Source organism: Eptesicus fuscus, chromosome 18, assembly GCF_027574615.1.
Source record: "Eptesicus fuscus isolate TK198812 chromosome 18, DD_ASM_mEF_20220401, whole genome shotgun sequence".
Lineage (NCBI taxonomy): Eukaryota > Metazoa > Chordata > Mammalia > Chiroptera > Vespertilionidae > Eptesicus > Eptesicus fuscus.
The window spans coordinates 28,463,315-28,481,933 of record NC_072490.1 but is presented as its reverse complement, the minus strand read 5'-3'; the positions used below and the strand labels follow the sequence as shown (position 1 = coordinate 28,481,933).

The 18,619-nt window shown below is 46.5% G+C and overlaps 1 protein-coding gene across 1 annotated transcript in view; it reads right to left on the bottom strand.

Moving 5' to 3' along the window:
• The window catches only part of EPHB1 (EPH receptor B1), a 290,788-nt gene that overhangs the window by 74,055 nt on the left and 198,114 nt on the right, over window positions 1-18,619 (bottom strand). Inside the window, exons 6-9 of the mRNA XM_054708147.1 lie at window positions 16,449-16,573; window positions 8,186-8,348; window positions 5,690-5,798; window positions 4,810-4,874 (exon numbers count right to left, since the gene is read on the bottom strand). Coding sequence (XP_054564122.1) covers window positions 4,810-4,874; window positions 5,690-5,798; window positions 8,186-8,348; window positions 16,449-16,573 — 462 coding nt within the window. The remainder of the gene's footprint in view (window positions 1-4,809; window positions 4,875-5,689; window positions 5,799-8,185; window positions 8,349-16,448; window positions 16,574-18,619) is intronic.

The window sequence follows — 18,619 nt, the reverse complement described above, 5'->3', positions numbered from 1 at the left end:
CACCCTCCCTCTCTCTCTGAAAAAAAAAAAAAAAGAGAAAAAAAATAAAAATAAAAAATTAAAAAATTAGAGAACAGTATTATCCCGCATCAGTAACAGCACTTGGCTTCTTTTTAAATCAGCTACATATCACTCATATTAATCATGTGGTCAACTAAATACCTACATTTTTTCCCCCACACAAATAGCAAGCCAGGTCTCCTCCTTTTTCACACCACTTCCTTTTTGTTTTAACCCAAACACTAGACTCTAAATTTATCCCTCCAACATTTCATCTTGCAGATTTCGAATTAACATTCAATGCTGATGGATAGTTCTGAATTTTTATTCTGTCTTCTATGGTGTTAGCTCTGCTCTCCAACTGTTACCTACAAACTTGATAAGAATCCCTAGGCCTGCACCTGACTCATGAATTTAAAAAACACTCAAACAAACAAGAGATTGAATTGGACAAGGACTAGAATAAAACCGGTGACTTCCTGCCTGGCTGACAGAGTCACTAACCCACTTTCTTTCGACATGAAGACAAGCTCTGTACCCACTTTACAATGCTTTCCCTTAGAGGTTATCAAATATTTTTGCCAAAATAAACTGCAATTTCTCTTGAATTTACTAACTGTGTAACCCCAGTAAGTGACATGAGGGCCCCATTATTTTTTCTTAATAATCCTGTGATGGTTCCTGATGATCACAGAATTCAGTTTTTAATGCCCAGAGCCCATCTGCTCCAGCCTCTTCAAGATTTGGCAGGGATCAAGCTCGCCCTTCTGTTCTGTAATCTTAGTGCTCTGCCCTCTTGCTCCATGTGACAATGTGAGTGTTGGCCAGTCTACAGCCTTTGGGCATATACCCTATTTGTTTCTGTTTTCCTCAAAGCTTAATGATATTAGCTCTGTGATTTTATCTGCTGTTGCCTGCAACACAAGAGGTGGTTCTGTTAGGACTGCTTTTGAAAAGCCCTTAACCCCTTACCAAGCCTTTATATTCATTCCTCTTTCCCAACCTTACACACTCCATCCAACTCAGAAATCAGCGAGGTGTCAACCACTATCAAGTGTGTAGTTACCTAAGCCCCATAAGTATCTAGTAATGTTTTCCAAATGTAGAATCAACAAACATTTTTTTAAGATGGGTTCCCAAGCCCACCTTGGCCACCTGGGTCATCCTGTCCAGGCAATTTTTAATTAGTGAACACCTACTGGGAATGGCCCATATAAATAAACCATGAGGGCACACCATGTGTCTGCCTCTTCCTGGACATGAAAAACCCACAGCCCCACCCACCCATCCTTAAACACGAACCTCGGGCTCCTAGGCACTACCATCCAAGCAATCAGAACCATATCCAGCACACTTTCCCTTCCCTCGGCTGCCTTAGAAGTCTGTCTTCTTTGTAATTCAGTTCACCTTTTATAAATGCCTTTCCCCTCTATTCATAACTATTCTCTTTTTATCCAGTTCCTGCAACCTGGCTCCTCTTTGCCTTCCCTGTAGTCTCTTTCACCCAAATCCAAATCCCTCTTTCATATGCCTGTCATGTCTATCAGAGGATGGACATAAACCAGTGTCCCAGAGAGCACTGTGTTCTCAAATTGACCAGATCTGCCACATCGCATTGCGCTAGAGAAGGTATTCCACTTGCAGACGTTTAGATGGTGTCTCCCTCAGCTTTCGCATCACCCTGGAAGGCAGGTCTGGGAGGGCAGGGCTATGGTGCCACATGTCCTGCCTGTGGGGAAGAGAGGCAGGGTCCTCTTGGGCACCGATGAATGAGGCTGGGTGCTCCTGGAGGTTGCTGTCACATCGCACAGGGAGGCACGGCACATGGATGGTCCAGGTCCAGGCACATTCACATCACGCTTAATGAACCTTTCTGCCTTCTACACTGGGAGGAGGAGGTAACAAACCACCAACCAGGACAGCCTGAATTAGTCCTCATCCCACTGTCACATGCTCCCGACTACCCGGCACCCTGAGCCATTGCAACATGGGAAGATCTTGGGCTCTGCAGCCAGACGTAGAGGGTGTGCAGTCCACCTCTGTCACCTATGGGCCCTGTGACCTGGGTAAGTCGCTTACCTCCCTAGATTAGTGCCTAAGTCCTGGAGTGGTTGTCAGGGTTAGATGGGTCGGTGTGAGCAACCAGAATAAAGGAGCAGAGCAGGCTTTCCATAACTAATCATTCCTACCCCTGCCCGGTCTTGGGCCAGGCCCATCCTCCCTCTGAGACTTGTTTCCTCTTCTGTTATACACGTGCTGAGTCTTCCCTCAGCTCTACAGCCCTCACACTGTGATGCTCCAACAGTAACAGCTTCAGTCAGAGGGACCGAGGCCCACAGGAGAAAATGCACTAATGCAACTCAGTGTATGAGACTATGAGTTTAGAGAACTGGGCTCAGAAGAGCCAGGTTGGAGGGACTGGATAAAAAGAGAAAAGTTATGAATAGAGGGGAAGGACATTTATAAAAAGGTGAACTGAATTCAAAAGAAGACAGACTTCTAAGGCAGCTGAGGACGTGGACTCTGGTCCACGAAGAACTCTGCGTCCACCCCGAGTCCCCGGGATGGCGACTGTGCAGCTTGTCAACACTGTGTCTTCGGCTGTCCCCACTGGCTGCAGCGGGGCCACGATTACTGCAGACTGGATTTGAATTTTCTGTGGACCCTGAGAACCATGGAAGCTGTGGGCATTAGATGGGACACAATCCCCCAGAGGAGGGCTGTGAGCGCTTGGGGAGCACCTTTGTGCATTTCGGCACCACGTGGTGGCCCACCAGAGCTGGTCCCTCCACAGCAGGAGAATGGCCAGATCTCAGGTTGACGTGCCCAAAAAGGCACCAAGCAGTACCCCAACTTGGCGACTGGGGACCCTCTATACTCCACCCAAGGAGCAATAACAAGGCTTAACTTGCATGCCTTTAAAATGGAAGCTCCCTCCTAGGGCAACCTATTCTCACCTTTGGCCATCTCTAGTCTTCAAAATGATATTCCCAATTTTGTGCCCCCATGGCCATCTCTACGTGTATCATCCGGAGAGTTAGCAGGGTGCTAAATCTGAAATGGACTTTACAGTGGCTCTCAATGCAACAAAGAGCAGAGCGCATTGGGTGGGGGCATGTCAGAACACTGAGGCACAGGCCAGGAGGCGGGCAGGTAATTCTGATGCACCCTAGAGGGGGTACCTTCACTTGGGAATCATAGATACAATCACTGTCAGCAGTTAATGCACAGGTTAATATGAGTAAAAGCATCTGCAGATTTTGCAGTGAGGCAGAGAGTCAGGCTGCAGGAAAGGAGAGAACACAATAGGGATTGCCCCCTCTAAAACCGGAGACATTTGGTTAGAATGGAGGCCCAAGGTAGCCTGGAAGGGGGAAAAGGGAGGGTGGTGGTAAACAGGACTCTGAGTTTTTCAGGAGCAGTGTGTGTGAATTTAGAGAGAGGCCACTCTATCGAATCCCCTCCCCTGGTTTATACTGTTGATGTGGGGCTGCCTGGACCACTGTGGAACCACAGTGCCTCTGAGCCAGCCGAGCCCATGCCTCCCTCCCAACCATGACTATCTGAACAGCAGCCCAGCTGCCTGGGGCTTGGTCCTTGGCAATTTCTTGGTCTTAGGTTGAAAGCCCCTGGAAAACGAGAGATCGCATCTACCGAGTAGCCACTGTACAACCCGAGCCAGCACTGGCCATGCTCGAACATGAGCTCCTTTGTGGCGAAGCTGCTGTGTGGTTGTCCTGGAGACGTAACCTTGGTGAAGAGATGAGTTTGATCCCTGAGAACTTTTGCCTTTGAGCCCATTTTTGCTCCCAGAACTGCCCATTGAAGGCATGCTCGGTGTGTGTGTGTGTGTGTGTGTGTGTGTGTGTGTGTGTGTGTGTGTAGATAAGGCCTGTTTTCCATGTTCACTGCTGTGTGAACAGGGAGAAAAGGGCTTACACTTCAACAGAGGGTGTTAGGTGAGAGGAGGCTTACAGAAGAAGCGCAGCACAAAGTGCTGGGGCAGATTGCGGAGGGCATCCGTGGAATGTAAAAGGGGTTATTTAGAAACAGAACGTGTCCACTGTAAGGATTAAGGGTACTGTTTTCTGGAGGAAGGAAGGTGGCCCAGCTGACCCATTGGGACATTTTCAGACTCTGCAATGTTGTAATTACACAGATAAAAGAGTAATTCTGACAAAAGACTTCATGTTGCACATTTCTGAGAAACAGTTTTAGTTATAAAAATCATATATATATATATATATATATATATATATATATATATATTATAAAGAGTAAGATAATGAGTGAAGAAAACTTTTAAGGTACTTTTAAAAAGAAAATACTTGGGAGATATCCCAACACTTTGGCCTCTTGGGCTCTGCTATCTTTTAATTCCCTACATTCATGTTCTCTGGCTTATCTGTGAATTTGGTTAACTCATTCCCCAGCCGCTCAGCTGGATTAGATAAGGGGGAAGATGTTAATAGGGAACCCTCCATCTTTCGCCACTGTGTCTGACTTCAGGATTCATTGACTTGCTAAACCCAATCTTTCCCTGCACTCCTTGTCCTATACGGGCTTATCAATGCAAAAGATAATCTGCTTGCCAGGCATCCAATGAGTGCCCACAATGGGCAGACAGCAGACGGGGGGCGGCAGCCTGTGGTCCCTGAGGACCTGCAAAGAGAGGCGGTGCTGGGCCACTGGGCGCTGGGAGGGGCTGTGGTGGGGACCAGCCAGTCTGGCTATAAGGAGCTCTCCAAGCACTTGCCTGCTCCTCTCAGTGGTTCTCCAGGGATCAGTGGAGGTCTGCTTTCTACTCACCTCGGCCCGTGCTGTAATGCTGCAGCTTGTCACTGTACACAGCCTCTTTGCTGTAAGCCCGTTTCCTGTGGACACAAGGAAGAGGAGCTCTCTGAGCCTCTCTGCTCCAGGGACCTCCTCCCAGGCCTCCTGTCCCAGTGGGGGCTCACACAGGCATCTCCTGGGATGGGGAACTGCTTCTCTCAGTTTAGGTGTAGTTCTTGTCATGGTCAGAGCTCTAGCTTGACCCCCCCACTGTGGGCAGATGGGTCTGCTTTCAAGTCTACAGGCCAGGCAGAGCCGTGGGTCCCCTCCAGAGCTTGGGCAGACTCCTGAGGATGCCTGGTAGTGCTCTGGCTGTGGCACTATAGGCCTTCGCCCAGCAGAATCTGGGCTAACCACCGAAGGCAGTAGCAACAGTATTAAAAATTCACAAGGCCTTCAGGGCCAGCCCTTCTGCAGAGCTTGGAGTTCCTCTTTTCCTCCTCGGCTCCCTTCCTGCCTGCTGCCTTATGCGCTCCGCCAAGGCCTTTGGCTCTTTAACCAGAGGATGGGCTGAGGCACACGCTGGGATGCTCCAGTGGGTCAAATGCAATTTTGTAACTGTCACTCCGAAAAACTGTCTTGTGCGAGGGGCGCTAAGAGTCTTGTCTAAAATGAAGCTTGAGGATGGATGGGTTGATTCATAGCTTTGCCCAGCTCTTACAGAGGATTTTATCCCAGGCACAGAGATAACAATCTGGAGTTCTAGGCTGCCTGTGGATTGACATGGAGTGATGATTGGGAGAGCGGAGCTGTGTCTGTTGAATGGTCAGGCCCTGTCCAGTCAGCATGACCTGGGAGGGGTCTGAATGTGGGGCTTCCTGGGTCCAAGGAGAGCGGTCAGGAGCGGAGGGCCTACCTGCTACAGACGATGGAGATGGCCACCAAGGACACGACAAACACAACCCCGGCCGCCGCCGAGCCAGCAATCAGGGGCAGCTGCTCCCTCAGCTCAGACTTGTAATCAGCTAGGTAAGAAAGAGGCATTAGAATCTTCCTATGTGCTCTTTGCACACAGCTGGTACTCCATGTATGATCCAAAGACACAATATATACGTGTGTGTGTGTGTGTGTGTGTGTGTGTGTGTGTGTGTGTATGAAAAGTAAGTATTTAAGTATGCCCCAAACATTATTCATTGCTTATTTGACTGGCCGCTTATTTAACTGGCCGTTCTCGGTTTTACTGGGCAACCCTAATGACAATACCTTTTGAACTGAGGTTCCCCATGCCCTGCATCAGAATATCTTAAGCCCAATTGTTAAACATGACTATTTCTGGGCCCCTACTCAGATCTCCGAAATCAGAACCACTGGGTGAAGAGCAGGTATCTGCATGTTTACCGAACACCCTGGGTGATTCCGATGTTCCCCAACAATGTTTGAGAACCAGTCTGTGGTGGAGACAGAGACTGCTAAAGACAGAGTCAAAACCTCCCACTCTCTAAAAATCAATGTTAAATACTGAAGGTAGAGTTTCCGTTTCCCTCTGTTGAGAGCTTTCTGTAACATGCATGCTTTTAAAAAGTTAATTTGGCAAAAAAAAAAAAAAAAAAAAAAAAAGCAAGAAACCATAGTGAGGAGTCCATAACAACATCTTTATACATTAAAAACATTATAAAGCAAAGTGACCTTCCCACAGGTCCTCCTGCCCCAATGACCCATCTTCTATCAACCTTCAGACTCACCTCTGCGCTGCCTTTGGGGCCCAAAGCTGCCATGAGCGTAATTACTACCGATGTGTGAACCTCAGTCATTAAGATTAATACTCTCGAATTTGGCCACTTACCAGAACTCTCTTATATCTAGCCCCTCTTGGGTTTACAAAACTTAACTGCCAATGTAAAAGGAATAGCCTTCTTGGGAGAAATCTGTTACTTCTTGATTTGTCTAGCAGGATTGCCAAGAGACCGGTGCTCAGATCATTTTGAGTTTTGGGCTTTTAATCCTGTGTACCTCCTGATGCCAAAGTGCCCATAAATCTAGATGGTAAGTGAGGTGCAAAAGGGGGACAGAGTCCTAAAGGAAAAGAAGACAGCCTGCGTTCTTTTCAATCCAGCCGCATCATTAATCTGAATGAACTGGCTTGCCTTCCCACCCCATCTCACCATCCTTAAAATATGACTCAAAATTCATCTAAAATAAACTCCAAATGGGTTGCAAACTCCCAATCCTACAGGCGCCAGAGAGCTCCCACTAGAGCACCCAGGAATACACGACTGGGAAGTGGTGGGCACCCATGGGGCAGCAGTGCCTCACACGGGAACACCCACCAGCACTGGCTCCCCTTACAACTGTTCCCAAGAAAATGAATATTATGATTTTTATATGAGGTCATCTGATTTTTAAATCTTCCTGGTGAATTTTTAAATTGTCAAAAATATAATGTGTCATTAGAAAGCCTCAAGCCCTGTCAAGTGCCTAGCTGAAGAGTACTGGCCTAAAATAAAATGTTATGTAAGGGCAGCCTGCTTTCTATATAATTTAAGTAATAAAGGAAAAATGAAAGGCTTTCAGTTTGGGAGGATGGGAATAGACTGACATTTGGAAAACTATCAGAAAATAGCTCATAAATGAATAAATAAATGCAGATAGATATGTAGATAATATAGATAAATGACTTACACTATGGTAAATGGCTAGCTAAGAAAACAGTGAGGGAACAACCAAGCAGACACACCCAGGCTCAATGTTCAGGCTACAGGGAAATCTCCTTTACCTAAGTGTTAAAGGGGTGGTCTCAGAGGAGTGGGGGAAATCATTATAATAGGGAATGATTAAAACCGAAAAGTGGAAGTATTTTTGGTGACAGGCTTTCTGGCCTTGGGACAGTTTGGAAAACAGTGGGCAGATGCCTGAGCAGGACCTACTGGGGCCACCTATGAAGTTGCCTCACATATTCTGAGATACTGGGTTCATAGGACTGCCACACCTCACATTTTGTCTCCCCATTCCCTTCCTGCAGACCTGGGCTCATGACATGAGGCTGTGAGCTCAGTTCCCAGCCCCAAGAACAGAGTGAAGTGGGAGTGACAGGCATCTGGGCCCTGATCCAAAGGCTGGAGGGCACACTGACCGATGTGGGTCTCACTGCTGTGCCCTTGCGGGACCACATGCAGTGACCATGTTGTTCAGAGACCCTTCAAAGGCAAGTCATCAGATGTTGGAGAGAAATGGGCTGGATTTCAGACAGATGTCTCTCTATACAGCGTATTGGGAGGCAAATCCTTCCAAGGGAATTCCTCTGCAGTGCAGGTAGAGGTTGGCCTCTTGGCTGCGAGTGCAGCTTCTTTGGGGTGAGGCTTCTTCTCCTCCCTGAACTGCTCCCCCTGTGCCAGGTCACTGGCCCACCCCTTACCGTCCGTCAGAGTCTGGAAGCACATCTTGCCGCTGAACTTGCCGTAGCCAGCCACGGTGCGGGCGCGCACCTGCACCACATACACCATGCCCGGCCGCAGACCGTCGATCCGAGCTGTGTTGGTTTGGCTCCTGGCCATGGAAGAGTTGAACTCATTGTGTTCCTGAAAAAGAGCAAGGGTAATGGTCAGTGGCCTGTTCCTGAGTGCAGCACCCCCAGCCCACTCCACCCTGGAGCACCCAGGCTCCACCAGTTCTTGGTTTTGCTGATCTGCTAGAATTTGTCACCAGCCCCAGGCCATCCCTCTGAATGGGGACAGGCTGTCCTGGATTGAGGGAATACAGAATTGGCTCTGGACCATGGAGTAGCTACAGAGCAAATGCTGAGCTCTCAGGGGCTGGCTTGGGGCTCAGGGTCATTTTCTACTCCTCCCTCTCCAGGGTTCAGAGATAGAAAAACACAGCACAGCCGAAACCGGTTTGGCTCAGTGGATGGAGCGTCGGCCTGCGGACTCAAGGGTCCCAGGTTCGATTCCGGTCAAGGCATGTACCTTGGTTGCGGGCACATCCCCGGTGGGGGGTGTGCAGGAGGCAGCTGATCGATGTTTCTCTCTCATCGATGTTTCTAACTCTCTATCCCTCTCTCTTCCTCTCTGTAAAAAAATCAATAAAATATATTTTTAAAAAAAAAAAAAAAACAAAAAAAAAAAAAAAAAAAAAAAACACAGCACAACCATCTTTGTGAAACCCTATCTAGTCTCGAGCTCAGCAGGAGCTCATTGGACACACTGGGCTGCCCTATGCCTGCCTCTCTTTGCTTTGCTTCTGCTGAGATGTTTTTTTTTTTTAATATATTTTATTGATTTTTCACAGAGAGAAAGGGAGAGGGATAGAGAGCTAGAAACATCGATGAGAGAGATACATAGACCAGCTGCCTCCTGCACACCCCCCACCGGGGATGTGCCCGCAACCAATGTACATGGCCTTGACCGGAATCGAACCTGGGACCTTTCAGTCCGCAGACCGACGCTCTATCCACTGAGCCAAACCGGTTTCGGCTGCTGAGATGTTTTCTTTTCTCTCCTCACTCAGGATCTCCCTGATCACTCCTCACAATGGCTGCACAAGATCACTCTGTAAGTTCCCTCAAGTACTTCCACTCTGCTGAAGAGGTTGAGACCAGGCTGGAGTAGCTTCCACACCTGCTTCTGCCTTGACCTTGACCTGTGTCTGTCTGGGTCCCTATCCTCCAGTTCCCTCTCCACCATCTTCCAAGGAAGGCATGTCCCTTTTCCACAGAGAGCAGCCCCTGTGTCCTCATTAGGGGTTAGCCCCACCCTCTTGTCTGTCACTTTCTCCAACTCCTTCTGCCCCGTCCTTCACAGTTCCTGTTATCTGTACATGTACCCTCTGGCTTGCACAGATGTTGCTTGTGTTTCTCATCCTCTGGCTTCTCTGCCCATCATGAGTGCCCTAAAAGAGTTGCTTCCTCTCTTTGCGGCTGATCTTATGTAACATTTGATTTGTGCCGGGATTTTGTAGCTTCTCATCTTTTCTGCCAAATCCTTCCCATCAAATCCAAACTTCTTTCCTAAAGATCTCTTACCTTCCCTAAAACCATTATCAGATAAAAACAAAACTCCTAAATCTAGGTTGATAAGCCCCTCATAATAAATTCCAATCTCTCATATGCCCCTAAATTGACACCTTGCTGCCCCTACAAGGACCACACCCTGGCCACCAGGCCTTTGCTTAGGCTGTTTTCCCAGTCTGCAATGCCTCTGTGCAGGGCTGCCCCATGCCCTCCAGATCCCTTAGGCCAGTGGTCGGCAAACTCATTAGTCAACAGAGCCAAATATCAACAGTACAACGATTGAAATTTCTTTTGAGAGCCAAATTTTTTAAACTTAAACTCCTTCTAACGCCACTTCTTCAAAATAGACTCGCCCAGGCCGTGGCATTTTGTGGAAGAGCCACACTCAAGGGGCCAAAGAGCCGCATGTGGCTCGCGAGCCGCAGTTTGCCGACCACGGCCTTAGACCGCCACCCGCCAAAGCCTCCTCTTCTAGGAAGGCTTCCCTCACTACTCTAGCCCACAAACCTTCCTCATTGCTGTTTTTAATCATTTTACATCGCCCTCAGTACTTTGGAAACACCAGCCTGCTTTCTGATCATTTCCAGATGAGTATGATGGAGACTGTGGCTTCGCTCTAAGTGCACAGGAGCAAGAGTTTGAAGTCTGAGCCTGACCCTGTCTGCACCATTAATCTTAGAGCAAAATGAGACATCAGTGAAAATGAAGAGCTTGAGTTCCTGGGAGGAGAATCCAAGTCCCATGTGCAGGCCTGGGGTTCTGTGACAAGTTCTAGGTACAGTAATTCTGAAGGCATGGTGACAAATGAGGGGAATGTTAATGACGAGAGACCTGTAAGCCACATCCTCAGTCTAATGACAGACAAAACTTGGGGAACTGAGCCCGGACAGAAGAATACAATACAATGATAAGAAATTACCATTATCTTGAAATTTGTAAAAGTCTACTTCACAAAGTCAAAGGTGGCCTGATGTGTGTTCATTCATTTGGCCAGGCAGTCACAATTATGATCCACTATCATATGCTGGGTGCCATATGTGGGCTGCAGGTACCAAGGCATAGTCCTCGCCTCTGGGAAGACAACCTCTTGTGGGGCTGGACCAGAAAGTAAACAGATGATGACAACAGTGTTGACCGAGTGCCTTGGCAGAGGGCCACTTAGGGAGTTATGGGGGAACAGCAGAGTGTCACTTAGTCCAGACTGATAAGAAGGTTGGGAGAGGCTCAGTCAGAGAAGGGTGACATGAGTTGAGTTCTGAAGGATAAAAGAAATTAGCCACATGGATTAATGTGGGGAGGGAGTACTGAATAGAATATCCCATGAGAATAGAATAAGACATAAAAAAACTAAGCTTAAAGGAGTTCAGGAGCCTGCAAGTGACTGGGGCATATCTGGAGTGTAGGTGGCCTGAGGATGGTGATGAATGCTTTGGATGCAGTTGTAAGGGACCGACACAGTTGAAAGTTACAGAGGCCCATGTGTACCCTAAAAGAAGAGTTATCCGTTGGAGCCTGGGAGAGACTGCTTGGGGAAGGACTATCCATCTGCCATTTGATCTACTTTAAAAAGCAGGTGGATTCTCCTCCTCCTCCTCCTCCACCACCACTACCACCACCACCACCACCTCCAATAACTAGAGATCCAGCAGAAAGAAGGCTGTCCACTGCAGAAGGGATGTCTAGATCTTTGGTCATTACTGTCTATTGATACACTAGAGAGCTGAAATCTGAAACTATGAAAGTCACATCACCTTGCATGTTAAGGCAAACTCCCATTGCTATCAATCCAGGTGGCTTCCTAATTCTCTGGTTTTACTGGAAACTATGGAAGTATGTGCTGCTTGAAATAAGCATTGACCAGGCAGCTCTTTTGCTGGAAAAAAATGTGTTGTAGTGTATTGGCATTTGAATTTTGAGGACAAAACATTAACCTATTATCATTTTATAGTCCATACATTCAGTGGTTAAATTGAGTATCATCCTCGTTCCCTTCAAAACCATTAATCAACTTCAGGCAAATGAATTAGAGTGAAGGGCAAGGTTGCTTTTTTTTGTCACTTATGACTGGTTTTATAAGTATGTGGGAGATAGAGGCTGCAGCTATTGGGGGCAAAGACCATGTCTCCCTTATTTCTCCATCCCTAACACGTAGCACAGGGCTGGCACCCCCGGGTGCTCAACCATTCAGTGCTAAATGAATAAATAGCATACTTGAGGCCAGTTATTTGAAATAATCGATTGAACACAAGATATTGCCAAGGCCTGAAAGAGTTTCTATGAGAAAACGATCCTAAAATTTGCAGGGCAGAAACTCCCAAGGACTGGTCCACCCCGTTCTGGCCTAGACAGTTAGTAGGAAATGTGAGTAAACGTCTAAATGCTTCATCATTGAGACAGCCGAGAGCAGACGAAGATACTTCTCCGATGGTTTGCCTACAAGCGCTGACACCAGGAGTGAAAAGCGCTACAAGACAGTAAACAAGAGAGAATGATGAATGGAAATATATTAAAATGGAGACAGAGATGAACATGGGAGAGCCTCTGGGAGTGTCATCAGCTCGATGGCTTCTGAGCTCTCTATTAATGAGCTGTTGGAAGAGGCGAAAGCCTCACTGATTCCATTCACAGAGCTGAGATTGGAAGGTGTCGCAAGCACAAGCCGAGAGTGTAATGTGGGGCAGGAGAACCAGGGAGGGTTTTCAGGGGCTGGAAAACTACAGCTCATAGTTTTATGCTATCTGGTCTGATAAATAAAGTTTTATTACAATCCAACCACGCCTATCTATTGACATATTCCCTGTGGCTGCTTTCTTGCTTTACAAAGGCAGAGTTGAGTAGTTGGGAGAGAGACTCTATGTCCCATAAGCCTAAAATATTTACTACCGGGTCCTTTGCAGAAAAATTTTGCTGACTCCTAGTTTAGAAGAAGTGGCATAGGATGGAAAAATGATGGGTTTTGTTGTTTTGGGACTGAATTCAGGACATCTACTGAATTCAGGTTTGAGTTCTATTTGTGTTTGTGTCTTCTGAAGACCAGGATTCCATGGCCTTGTGGAGCAGGTAGGCAACTAATTCTGATTACAAGCATTTGGATTTAAAATTAAGATATAATCGTTTATTTCAGGAGCCACACAAATTATGAGATCCTCAGCATCAACATGATTACATCCAGTTCTATGCTGAGCTTAGAATACATTGAAATATAATAAAAATGTCTATAGTTCTGGTTCTGTGACTCCCTAGCTGTGACCTGGGTGTTCATGGGTAAGTCATTTAACCTTTCTGTGACTTAGTTCTATGCATCTATAAATGGACTACACCTGGCATTCAAGAATCTTTCTTTTAAGGGTCAGAACTAATACATCTGTGAAAATCTGACATATAATAGGCACTCAATAAAGATGAATTATTGTCATTGTGGCTATTTGAAAATACCCTTGCAAGGTAATGTATTTTCTTAAGTCATATTAGGAATGGTCAAGGCAATGTAACAATTTTATAGTCAAGCACTTTGTAAGTTCTATGGTAATCAATGCTTTGGCAAAGAATCTTCTGTGTTCCCAAGAAAAGCATTCTATCCTCTGGAGTGTGGACAATAATATGCTTCAATGAGGTGTGGAAGCTGCCTCAGGCATTGAGCTGCTGTGCATGTGTGTCTGTTAATAATTAGTATAAATTACTGAGAAGTAGGGACGTGGCCTGAAATGGGAGAATAAGCTTCCTTCAAAACATCAGAAGTGGAGGTTAATTACTGTTTTTCAAGGGAGCAAGTAGCATGTGAAGGGAATGGCAGTGGAGGAGCCTAGACGTGGGTGGGGAATGGGGAGCCAAGGGACACAGGCAGGATGGTTTCGGTTCTGAGCCTGTCGTTAGGCCCTCCCCCCTCCCTTTCCCCAAGGGTGACTGCCCTTGGCACAGCAGATGAGAAAGGGGGCAGTTGGTCTCCCATGCATTCAGCCCCTTCCCAGCACCACCACTGGCTTCAAGGCAAAGAACCTTGGCTGTGGGCTCACTTCCCAGCTGTGTGACTGTGGATGAGTTTTGTTTGCTTTTGGTTTTAAAAACTACTCTGTACAATTGTTTGTTTGTTTTTTTTACTCATATCAATGATGCTAATATTTACTACATTGAGTTGTGAGGGACAAAGGATATAACGTTAATGAAGCCCCTAGCACCCAAAAGGGCACACTAAGGAGGAATCCCCCCCCCCCCCCCCCTCCCCCATATAAACTACAAGGCTCAAGTTCATGTGTGTGGGGTTGGGTGGAACCTTACTGGTGACTCTGACATCATACCAGATACTGGCCTCACAAGATACTCTGTTGAACTGTTAGGTCAACTTTGATGACAAAATGAGGTCATGTGGTTGACTAGTCCAAACAGATTGGTCCAAAACATTTTGGAAAGTCAACATTTAATTTATTAACTGATTAAAAAATATCTAGCAAATAAGGACCCCAAATTCAAAGCTGAATGGATATAACAGTTGCTTATAAATCTAGATTTAACTTATACCCAATTCACTGAATTTTCTGAATGAACTGTCTACATAGCCCAACATTCTCTAAATGAATAAAATGCTGCCTGATCCCCACCTTGCTTTGCAAGCTCGGCTCTAATGGCTGAAGTGCCTCCCTCCTCACAGTCTAGATTGGTGATCCATCTGGCCGTCCACTTTCAGGGAGGTAAATTGCTAGCATTTTACAAATGTGAAAACTGTGACCTAGGGTGGTTAAATAATTTGACTGCAGCTGCATGGCTGGTTGGTTAGGGAAGGCACTGGAAGCTAGGCCTCCTGCTTCCCAGTGCTGTTGTGCCCCTCTGTCCAACACTGCCTCCATGTTGGAGGGCTGCAGGTCTCCATCTTGTTTCCATTCACCCACTGGATAATCTCACTCAGGCTCCAGGCTTTCATACATCTACATACGGTCAATGTCCAAATGGACATCTCTAACCGGGTCCTCTCTCCTGAACTCCAGACCTGTACATCTAGCTGCCTACTCCTCATCTCCACTTGACCATCCTAGAGGCATTTTAGACATCGAGCTGAACTTCTGTCCCTTCCCTCACCCCAAACATGCTCTACCCACAGCGATCTCTTTCTCAGTCACTGGTGGTTACATCCTTCCAGTGGGTCAGGCTAAAACCTCCCATATCCAAAATCCAACCTGTTGGAAATCTTGTTGGCTCTGTCTTTAGTTCGTGTATCTGAAAATTGGCTATGTTTTATCAGCTTTCTGCTTCCACTCTGATTCAATCCAACATCATCCTTGTCTTATATGACTGCAATCTAGCAGGCTTATTTTCAACAGAAGAACCTAAATGATCCTTTCAGATTTTGTCTCTCCTCTGCTCCTAACCCTGCTATGGATCCCCATCTAATTCAGTGGGAAAGCTCAAATTCTTAAGGCCCACGATTATCACCTCCCCCGATTACCTCTCTCCTGTCTACTACTTCTCCATTGCTCGAATCACTCCAGTCATGCTGGTCTCCTTGCTCCTTGAATCACCAGTCATGATATTGCCTCAGGGCCTTTGCACAAGCTCTCTATCCCCCAGATATCTGCTTCACAACACTCTTACTTCCTTCAGGTCTTCACTTAGAACTTACCTTCTCCAAGAGGACTACATTTACCATCTATTTATTTCTGCAACTGATACCACCCCCAAACCTGATCCGACTAATCCCATTTACCCCACTTGTTGTTGTTTTTTCTTTTACAATACTCATTTTCTAACATACTATCAGATTTCATTTGTTATTATCCATTGTTCATTGTCTATCTCAGTTATTGGAAAGTAAGACTCTTGAGGAGAGGAATCTTTGTTTTGATCACTAATATAGCCTATATTAGTGATCAAATAGCAGACATATATTTCAAATAGCAGACCCTCAATAAAAAAATTGCTGAACAAATAAATAAATGAATTTGGTGATTTTACAAATGATGTGCTATTAGGTCACTATAGAAAGCACTGAATTTTCCTGGGAGTTTGCAAATGCTGCAGATCATGATGGTGGGAGCAAGTCCTTGCTTCTCCCACAGATAGGCCAGGGACAACTCCACAGGGCACCATTTTCCTCTCTTGGCAGCACAGGCCCTGCTGTAGCCCCCAGCAGCTGCTGCTAAAGAGCAGTCAAGGAAGATACTGTATAAGTTTCTATTCCTATTAATTTCTATCTCATTCTTTTAAATTTCCATTGAAATATTTAAACCTTCATAAGTATATAAGTACTGTAGTATATGCATATGATTTATAAGTAAGCAATCTTATATTGAGGTACCTGATCAAAAACTTTGAAAAAAAAAAAAAACCAACACAACTAGTCTACAAAACCACAAAATCTTCAAAAAGTTCAGGATACCCGCAGTTTTGTAGTATCTGCACATGACTGGGGGGAATGGGACCATTCCTGCCCATACCAGCCCAGTGAGCTTCCAGACAGCAGGGTGGTGGGTTGGAAGGTTCTCTCTTGAGTTGGTACAGAAAGTGCCTGGATTTTGGAGGCTTTTGCCAGAGAAGACCTGGGAACTCTCCCAGGGAGCCTCTGGCCTCTATCACCAGATTGCTACCTACCTGAGGACTTCCTCCAACCCGTTTCCTTGTGCACCCCATGGAGCAGGGGCTGGCCCTGGGTCTCACAAGCCTGCAGACAGAACTGACTCACCTTCTCATAGTACCGGATTTCATAGTCCAGGATGATGCCATTGGGTTGCTCTGGTTGTGGCCATGACAAGGTGATGCTCCTCATGGTGGCACTGACCTGGTGCATGATGGGAACAGTGGAAGGGGCTGTGGAGAGAGGAAGAGACAGAGCAGATAAACATACCCTGAATTACATGAGAAGTGCCATCTTTCATAGATAAGAAGAGAAATGTCATTGGGTTTGAACACTGCCCTTTCCTTCCCATCAGCTGAACTGGATCTGAAGAACTTCCTGTGTGTGTTGCAGAATGAATGGAGTTTCATAACAAAGGAATGAAAGGTGATAATTTAGGGTAGGATAACATGTGTGAGGGCAGGGGGTGGAATGGACGTGGTGTCTTCCAGGTAAGGGGGAGAAAGGCTTGACCAAAACAAGAGGTGGTCAGAGGAATCATGGAAAAACAGTGTGGCCTGAGAAAGCTGAAGCCAATTAGGGAAGGCATGACAACAAGGACACACCTAGGCTTCAGACAGTAGGACAAGAGGAGCAATGGAATGCTTTTGAGCAGAAGGTGCTGAAGGAAACTCAGTCTTGCGGTAATGAGCTGAGTGATTGCAGGGAAGAGGACCTGGAGGCAAGGGAGGATAGAGAAGGAGTAGAACTGGTCAGTGCAGAATTGCTGTGCAGTAAAAACGAACGTTCTAGCAAACGTTTTTCTGGGACTACATGTACGATTTCGCTGCATTTCTAAAAAAAGAGAGGAGGCATCTCTCAACAGACCAACAACAGAGTTCTCTCAGACTTCTGTCGGAGTTTTCCAAATGAGGACATTTGCAATAAAGAGCTCGCACATATAAATGAGGAAACAATACACAAACCAAACATTTGGAAACAGGATAATAATTCCAAAATCTGTGAAGTGATTCTGAAATCTCTGTTTGGAAATAATGTTATTTATTTCCCCATTCAACATTTTCCACACGTTGCAAGTGAAATAAAAGCAGTCTGGAAATAACAAATGAGGGTTGTCTTTCTAGGGGAAGAGGCGGGTAATGGATGAGGCTTCAGTCTGCGCTCCACTCCGGGGCTGTTCCGTTTAGTCCTGGTACTTCTGTAGCGAGGAAGGTCGTTTCCTCATACAAACTCCACTTTACAGGCTTTCCCTGGGGACTGTGGCTGACCGACATTTACTATCCTTGATTTAAGTTAACAGATTCCCCTCTAAGACCTGAAATTACGGAGCACGGCTACCAGGTCACAGATGCTGAGGGGTGAGGGGTGGGGATGTATTCTCCACCACTTGCTGAACCCTCAGTGAGCCCCTGTATGTGATGGGCCCTGGGCAGAGGGTGGCAATGCAGAGCACTTGCTCTGAGATGCTCACAGTCCAGGGATCCATAAAGAGAGCACAGTGTGAGAGTGTTGTGATGAGACATTAAAATCAGAGTGTCTACCTGGGACTTCGCACAGTTCCCACTAGAGACCTTGTGGTGGCCATGAAAATGTGCCCCTCAGAGCTTCTACTGCTGGGAGCATAATTGACTAATGGCCCCAGCTGCTGGGTCTGCAATCCATCACCACATTCCCAGAGAGCCCTGCTTCCCACAGGTTGCTCCCAGCCAATGACTGAGAGTGGCCGGGATGCTAAAATAGTCCTATTCCTGACTCTCTGGATGGGCAACTTTCACTCAGAGACTCCCCTTTGACCTTTCCAATGCTTCCTTATAAGACAAACACAGTCCAAGGCTCTTCCTACCCAATCCTCCTTCCTTTCCTCTCTTCTTCAGAAGGATCAGACTTTTAGTCCAGCCTCCTCTGGCTTCCAACCCATTTTCCCAACTCTGGCACATCCATTCCACCTTGGTGTCTGGAGGGCCTGAGGTCATGCAGTCCTGAATCCCCCTACAGTTTCCCTATCAAGTAGTCTCCACTCAGCCCTGCTCTGTCCCCAGCAATGGGAGGCTCACTGCCCCTAGAGCTGTTGCTCCAAACTTGGGTAACTCTCACCAATTTGCAGTCTTCCTTATCCTTATCTGAAATCTGTCTTCTTCCCGCTGGTCTCAGTTCTGCCAACTGAAATAATATACAATGTTCCCTTTCCGCAGAATGGCTTGTCAGATAGCTTCAGAAACTAGTTAGGTCTCCCCCGAGTCTTTTCTGCTGAAAAGAATGGCCGGATGTTATAAACATTT